The following is an 8,559-nucleotide window of genomic DNA, read 5'->3' as shown; positions in this document are numbered from 1 at the left end:
TTTGTGAAATTGTTTTGTCAGTAAGATGAATCCTCTGGAGACCATGAATGCCTGAACATCCAACAGTTGTTGAAATATTTCAGTAGTGACCAAAGCCAAAGTGATGGATCGACTGACCGCTATAGCTTCAAAGATAATCAAGTACTTTATTTTTCCAATATTCTGCATAACCACTAATTGGAGGATATATTGTCTTTGTGATCTTTCTTACAATCCAGCTAAATGGACGTGGGCTGCAGAGAGGGGGAGGCTGTTGAGTAAGCTGTCGGCTGCACAGACACACCACAGACGCACCACTATAACACTCTTCATCAGAGTGTAAAGTAAACAGAGCCTGTCTGGACATGGACTGGATATCAGACAGACAAGGAAGGGCTACAAAAGACAACAACAGGTACTGACCTGTCACGAAGCAGAAAGGGAGGACAAAACAGTGGTGCTAAGATGATATTGTTTTATATCATGCATTATTCATTTATACTAAGAATAGATCAGTTATCCAATATTATATTATATAATAGGTATGCTTCTACCACTTTTTTTAAAACCATGTTATTTTAATAAGACATTGTTCTGCTTTTGTCTAGGAAAGACTAATTGTCGGACAGATGATGCAGGGGGGGGGGGGCAGGAAAGGCCTTACTATAGAATACTTTGTGCACCCACAGAAATGTTAGAGAGGTTCAGGTTCATGTTGCTTTATGTTTGTTTTCTCACTCACCATTTATCTCTCATTCCAGGCTTCCTGATTGTTTTCACCTGGCATCCTTTCTGTGTCTCCTGTGCTCATCAGCGTCAGTCCCGCCCCTGATTGTTCCCACCTGTTTCTCATTATCATGAGTTTAAATTCCCCTGTCTCCCAGTGTTCCTCGTCAGTTCGTATTGTCTCTTGCTATGGTCAGGTCTATGCTCCGTGTGCTTTTGAAAAGTTTGATTCCTCACTACGTGAGCGCTTTCATTTTTTGTTCTCTATTTTTGTCATCTCGGCTTGAGATTTGATAGTTACCTTTTTTGTTTGTCAATGCTGTATTTGGAAAATAAAGTATCTTACAAATACTTTACCTCTGTCTCCCGGGTCGTGCAATTGGGTCCTACATCCTAAGTGTCTGAGTTCGTAACAAATTTGAAATAGTTAAAAGGTAGGGGATAGGTAAGAATGGAGAAACCAGCTCGAGTGCGCTAGAATTTGAAAGTACGCAGCTGAAAAAAATCTGCCCCTTCCTTCAGACTTCCTTACAGAGCCCCTCCTCCAACGCACATGACCAACGGGTGTGTGCACGAGATGGAAGGCTGACATGCAGGTAGGCCATCCAGTTATTTTAGCCAGGCCGAGGCAGATGATTGGTCGTGCTTTTTACAGCGCCACGGCTTCCACAGATGACATTTTTTTTATGTATTTATTGTAAAATCATTTAATATATTCATTGCTATCGGGATGTTAAGAGCATTCCATGGAATATAACAAAGTGTTTCTGAAGTGAATTACCTACCCCACCTTTAAATAGTATGATTAATATTCAAACCAAGATATCTCATCTTCTAGTTCTCTATATGAGCGCACACACACACTAACATAAACACTCACATACACAAACCACACACACAGTAGCAAGGGGAAAATAAACAGGCTGGGTTTTGCTTTTCCTGCTAAATCTAAATATTGACTCAGTAACATATAATCATACATGGTCTGAACAAAATCAAAAATAAACAAGTGTGCCTGTAATGTGTAAGTGTTTGTGTGTTTCATGGGCACTGAGGCCCTTGAAAGCTGACACTGACAAATGCACATACAAAAGTGGACGTGGGTTCAGTTTGAACTGGATACCAGACGCTAGGGCTTCCATCCAGCTACATAATGTATTTTCTTATTCTCTTTATACACAAAAAAAGGTTCTATCGAAAGCACAGTTATCCATTTCTGATCTAACATCTGCTATCAATCCACATGACTCGCATGCAATATTCAAGAGGCTTCAGATTGCCAAGACATAAGTACATTTCCATTGTGCTCTCGGAGGAGTTTTTCCCTTCAATGCCAAGTTTCCAAGTGACATAAGCAGCCAGAAATCCACAAAACAGTGTTACTATTGTGTTGTAATGTTATTAAAAGCTCATAATGTATGTTTTTCCCTCTTTGCTGGAAGTTACAGTACAACATCAGCAGAAATACACGTGAACACTGACTTCAAATCCATTGTGCTAGAGCCCAAAAAGCCTGTTTTCTTGAATAAGCATGATTGATTGAATGTGGCGTTTGTGTTAGCATACTGTTCGATCTTCTGTTTTCTCAGTGATTCTTTATGGCTCATTAGTGATGTGGTAAAGCTGAAACATTTTTGGCTCTTTTAAAGCCTGTCATAGTGTCCTGCTGGTGCCAGAAATCATGAAGTGCTGACCAAGAAAGAGGCAGAGAGAAAATAAAACTTGTTATTGGACCTTTTCTAACTTGTGTTCTCTCTGGTTAAATAAATACATTTATTTTCTGTCTTGCCAAAATAGAAAATCCATATCCATTCTTATCTGTCTATTTAAAGATAATAAAATGTGCCTGCAGCGGCTCTGTGCTCAATAGATCAGACTGTGTCCTTGGCAGCTTCCAGGTGTGAATGCGTGTAAACATCCTGTTATACCTCAGACCAAAAGTGGTCTATTAGGCCTGTTGCCTCCAAAAGCAATTTGAACAGATGGTCAATTGAATTACACAATCTTCTTTTGGCCTTAAACAGAGGCTGAAAGTGTATGTGGGGGATGTGTGGTGGTGACAAAAAGTCTGATTTGGATGGGAACACAAACCATACACAAGCTTCTAGCGCATTCAAATAAAAATAATACAAATACATAATGATGAACATGAGCATCTTTTCAATCACCTTTATTTAAAAAAATACAGGGTATAGCTACAGATAACACTAACAGCATCAGGATGGAAGGAGCACAGTGTGAGGCAGGCTCAGTAGGCCAAGTGAGGTGCATTTGTGGAAATGAGTAGAAAGCACCTTACAATGAATATCCTGATTGAGCCGCTTGATTGTGATTGTAGTCTGTCAAAGAAGCACAGAGACAATGATAAATGATACCATGCTGTTTGCCTGTTGTAAAGAATCCTGTGTACATTTGCGTCAGTTGTATACCTCATTTGTTATGCTTCTTACAGATGGAAAGATACTCCTGCACATCATCAGGGGATCCCAGAACCACAGGGGCTCGCTCATGGATGCTGGTGGGCTGGATGTCCAGAACATTCATGGACCCTGTGGTGGCCATGCCTCCTGCCTGCTCCATGATGTAGGCCATGGGGTTGCATTCATACAACAGCCTCAGCTGCAAAGAGAGAAGCAAAACATATGAAGGACTTGATATAAAGAATCGTAACAGGTTTAGATTTTTACTTCAACTTCACATGATCTGAAGTTATTCTTTAAAAAAGTCCATTCCTATCCGCTCCAGTGCTTACCTTGCCCTTTGGACTCTTGGTATTAGCAGGATATAAAAAGATCCCTCCATACACTAAAGTACGATGAACATCAGCTACCATCGAACCAATATATCGACTGCCATATGGAGAAGAACCATCCTAGAAAACAAAGATGTAAAAATGAAAGTCAGCATGTTATCTTATATACAAAATATATTGTTGCAAATTCCACATTTCGATAGAGCGGGTCACATATAGTGTTCTAATGCAACAGTGACTGTCTTTACCTCTGGGAATTTCTTCTTTTGTAGGTACTCTGACACATCGGGATAAAAATACTGAGCATATCCCTCATTCAAACTGTAGATTTTTCCCTTTTTCTTAATCTTCACATCTCGATCCACCAGGATGAACTCACCAATAGACTGTAAAAAAAATACAAGAAAATGATTTTGATTTTGAAAATGTCAGAATAAGGGACACAGCAAACTGAAATAATGAACATAAAAGGAATGATTTGAACACTTTTGATGCCATCTATGACAGTACAACTTACAGGGTCCAGCATGAAGCAGTTGACTCCCTGCCCGGTGGAGAGGACCATCATGGTGGCGCTGCCATACAGAGCATAACCAGCTGCCACCAGGTTTCTTCCAGGCTGCAGGGCATCCTTCTCAGACGGCTCACCATCAGTGGTCTACCAAGAGGAATTTTGGTTGATATTTTCACAAAATTGAATATCATAACGGTTGCATTGATATCTTACAAAAACGAGTCACTTCATATTTCTGATAAATGGAGTGGAGTTAAATGTACAATCATCTGCTATTAAGTGTTGTCACACGCCTCCCATATAAAACAATTGGCTGATTATATAACTGTGTTCATCAGCATGCAGTATCGTAGTAAAATACCTTTTTGTAGATGCCGAAAATTGTTCCAATTGAGACGAGACAGTCAATGTTTGAGGAACCATCCAGTGGGTCGAAACACACAATGTATTTTCCCTGTCAACAAATAATGTCATGAATGTCACAATAATAGGAGGAGAAATGATTTGAATACATAAGGAAACAAGACACATATTTGCAAAGATGAGCATGTCTGGATTGAATACCTGCTTGTCTGGTTCTACAATGATGGCCTTCTCATCTTCCTCTGACACCAGTACACAGGAGGTGAAGGAGGACTTGATCATATTGATGACCATGTCATTGGACAGGATGTCCAATTTCTTCACCTGGTCCCCTGTCACGTTGGTAGTTCCAGCAATGCCATATCTTCCAAGAGAAGAAAGAGGAAAAGACTGAAGCGATCAAAGCCTAAATACATTTAGATGCAATTTCAAAGCACACAGAACATCTATACTGTACCCCTTCTAGATAATCTGTCCAATGGGAATGGGAAAGCCTCATATCTACATTCACATTAGCATCCATGCATTTTTTCTGTGCATTCTTCCCAACATGAAAACAGTAACTTATGCTACTCACAGGTTTGCGATCCCAGCCTTCCTGACAGCAGTTGAAATGGCTTTGACGGCTGTGCAGATGGAGTTCAGCAGGTTGGTCAGCTCACCTGTCCCCTGGGCCTTCTTGCCCTCCTCCAGGACAAACCTGGTGAGGGTCAGCACGTTGGTATCGAACGCTCCTTTGTCAGTCATTATGCTGTCAGGTGTGGGACCAAATGCCTCAAGTTAAATAGGTGAGCGTAGACACAAAGTTAAAAAAGTGGACTCTAGAACTGAGATAGGGGAAGGGACGGGGGTGTGCGACTCTTCGCACCAATCAAAAGTGTCCTTTCTCACAGTGAGTGGTTGGTTGATCACTTCTGTAACTGTGGGTTTAAAGAGCAAAGTTCAAAGATAGTGATTTGTTTTCAAGTAGCAATGGCCTGAGCCTGATTCAATCACAGAGTGTGATTCTAGATAGGTGGATATTAGTCTGCATTGTTCCGTTTGAAGATAATGAAACTAAATATAAATTGTTAGCAACATTTGAATGAACAAAATCACTTTATTAAACCAAAACTGAGGGAATTTACACTTTAAATTACCCCAAGCCTCAACACACGAGGATGATATTATTTGAAAAGCTTTTAACAGAAACACTGTTTATATACAATTAATCACCTAGACTATCAACAAAAGCTCCATGCTTTTGATATAATTCCTTGAATGCTATATAATAACAAATAATAATAACATGATTTATTTAGCTAATTTAACAGACTTTAGCTCAACATAAACAGACACTAACACAACAAAGGTTCCTCGCAAAAACACCTTTTTAGAAAAAGTGGTGCACAGCTTGTACTGGACATGACTAACTCAGCACTCTGAATACACTACCATAGCTTCTCAAAACATTCCTTCCCTGCGTGATTCTGAAGAAGGGTAAAGTTCAAAATCATGGGACTCACTGTCCTTGTCTACCCTACCTGGTTTTATATAACCCCTTTAATACTACATGTGCTGATCAAAATATAGTTAATATAGACAGACGGTGGTGTTGGTGGTGCATGTTGTCTCTGTTGCGTCAGTGGCATGTATGTCCTTGCTGACTGTCTCTGTCTCTTTTGTATTCACATGTTCCATGCAGTTACTTCACATAAAACATAGGCTTAGATTAAATATACCAGAGAGCTGTTGCAGAACAGAAAGCTGCAGTTGAACATTGAACTTAACTTAATACCAGGCATGGTCCTCGCCACAACTATGAGGTCATGAATGACGGAGAATCACACACCAACCACAGCTCTTTCAGGTAGTGATAACAATGTTGACCAGTATGTGAGAGCTACAAAAAGAGAAGCTGGTGTAATGAGTCCCACATCCAAAACAGTTCAATAAGAAAGCTATACTTTTTTGTTTATAACGACGAAACAGAAGTCACACTACAATGTACTATTTTACTAGTTAAACCCAACACACTTTACAATAAATAATGTGGTAGACTATGAATGGTATAATGAATGTATTTCCTTACTGTGTCCACATGATGTCGCTGTGCAGCTTACAAAAGATCACATTTTAGGGATCAGGCAATTTGCTGCAGGTCACTAATGAAGTTCAGTTTTGTAATCCTCTGCAAATAAAGACAGTCACTTTCCACTTCCCCTAGGTCGCCTATGATCTAGGTTTACTACTACTAAAGGATGTGAGATCGATCAACTTGATTTCCATTTGTAGTCATACAGTAAGAAGAATGAATCCATGGATAGCTTCAAGAAGGAAAGGTGAACATTATTGAAACATTATAAAATATATCTAAGTAATGATGTTTGATTACGGTAAATGGACAGTAAGAGTGTAAGCATTTGGGTGAGTTTGTGTAAGAACATAATGCATATTCTAAAAAAATTGAATTATTGATTTAGACTACATTTAGCCAAAACAGAAGCAGCCCTTCTCCTGGAGGGAAGCCTGCAGAACGTTTTAAAAAATATGCCTCAGCGACAATGGAGACAAAATGATAGTGTGTAGCTGTGTAATCGATTCAATTGAAGGAAAGCCATCATTAATAATTCACTGAGGAGTTTTCATCACCTGACTCCCAGGAGCCTGCTGTGCATGGTGACAGCTCTCCGCACATGCGCAGTAGCTGTCCCACTGCTGCAAACTTATTTAGTTTCACAGCCAAAGCAGAAATAAAGAAGAAAAGAGAAAAACAAATGTCCTCGCTTTCGCATGTATGTCTTAAACATGCTAACCGACTTTTGCAACTGATACTTTGTCACATTATGTTTATCGTCTCTCATCACCCAACCTGTTGTTACCTTCCCCTGCAAAGGTAAGTGGCATCCCATCACGTTGTTAGCTAGCTAACGTAGGCTAACCGGTGAATGCGTGCTAACTTCCAAAATTAAACAGAAAAACAATATAGAGTATTCCGTTCACCGCAAAGAAAACATTTTGTAAAATGATGATATCATTGTTAAAGTTTATCTTATCTCACCGTGACCACAAGGCGTCAGGCTTAAGCAATGTTAAGCCTAGCTATATTTCAGTGTGGGTAAATGTTGGGTCATTAAGTAATTTTCGACTTAATCAGTGTAATTTATATTTTTTAGGAACAGGCGTACATACCTGTTTCAGCAGGTTCTCTGAGTTTCAAACATTGAGTAACGCTTTGGTGGATTGAAATTCCCAAGCGAAATTAAAATGAAGACATCTTGACCGCCTGCAGTGGGGGAGGGGGGGAGAATATTTTTGGAGAGGCAAAGTCCCTCCCCTTCCGGGAACCTCCATGGGACCTTTTTTCGGAAAAAAGTATGTATTGAAGTCAATGGAGAGAGAAAACTTATCTTTCGATCCCTTTTGAATTGTGCCACGAATTACGCATATGATCTTTGTCAACCTTAAAGAATAATTTAGATTGTCAAAAAAGTCACATTTTGTCGTAAAACTGTTGAAATATAAGACTATGAAAAATACGCAACTAGAAAGAATCCAGAATCCCGGTCCCGCATGCTGGCTCTAACGGAACCGACTAACTCCCCTGTTGTGTATGTACAGCTCTCAACATGCCCAGACTTGGAGTGATTTTCACCTCTTTTAATACTTTTCGCCTCATTCTGAAAGAAAGAAGTGAAATGTACCAACGTGACGGCCGTCTTGGTGTGTGGTGCGAGACGGGAGATGTAGTTCATTGAGTGGTTTCACACAAAAATAAGTGTTACTTCACAGTTTTACGACACGTTTTTTGACTTGCAAAATTATCTTTTAAATTGACAAACATCATATGTGTAATTCGTGGCACAGTTCAAACGGGATCGAAAGGTAATCTTTCTCTCGCCATTGACTTCAACAGATACTTTTTCCGAAATAAGGTCCCATGGAGGTCCCCCGGAAAGGGACGGACTTCGCCTCTCTATTCCGCAAGACCGGAAACGGTCTGTCGTGGACTTTTGACCCCTCTAGGCAAATCAATGTTTTCTTGACCTCTTAATGGAAATTTCTTCACCAGTTCAACCAAGGAGTTTTTTTTACTTATTTCTTCTCTTATTTTTAGTAACCATCAGTGGTGTAGTGGGGATTTTTTTACTGGGTGGACGGGGCCCACTGTGGACCTCTGTGGGCCTCTCTCGCCTGTCAGCGCAATTTGTGGGACGCGGGACAAATGATAAAAATGATGTGTGTG

General features: G+C 40.0%; 1 protein-coding gene across 2 annotated transcripts; it reads right to left on the bottom strand.

Annotated features, from left to right (window-relative positions):
• Positions 1–2,860: 2,860 nt before the first annotated feature.
• Positions 2,861–7,524, bottom strand: LOC104953344 (fructose-1,6-bisphosphatase 1-like). Of its 2 annotated transcripts, none has more exons than XM_010780280.1 (9): positions 7,506–7,524; positions 4,912–5,085; positions 4,536–4,698; positions 4,333–4,425; positions 3,975–4,115; positions 3,706–3,843; positions 3,458–3,577; positions 3,135–3,324; positions 2,861–3,044 (listed from the first exon to the last, which is right to left on the bottom strand). In XM_010780280.1, the coding sequence occupies exons 2-8, from the start codon at positions 5,079–5,081 to the stop codon at positions 3,136–3,138; spliced, it is 1,014 nt and encodes a 337-aa protein (XP_010778582.1). In that variant the 5' UTR covers positions 5,082–5,085; positions 7,506–7,524; the 3' UTR covers positions 2,861–3,044; position 3,135. The 2 variants fall into 2 exon arrangements, with proteins under 2 accessions (XP_010778582.1, XP_010778583.1); XM_010780281.1 differs by lacking the exon at positions 7,506–7,524 and adding an exon at positions 7,375–7,398.
• Between the last annotated feature and the right edge of the window lie 1,035 nt (positions 7,525–8,559).

Source organism: Notothenia coriiceps, unplaced genomic scaffold (assembly GCF_000735185.1).
Source record: "Notothenia coriiceps isolate Sejong01 unplaced genomic scaffold, NC01 NC01_scaffold00021541, whole genome shotgun sequence".
Taxonomy (NCBI): domain Eukaryota; kingdom Metazoa; phylum Chordata; class Actinopteri; order Perciformes; family Nototheniidae; genus Notothenia; species Notothenia coriiceps.
The sequence above is the reverse complement of the archived record's forward strand: the minus strand, read 5'-3'. Positions and strand labels throughout refer to the sequence as shown.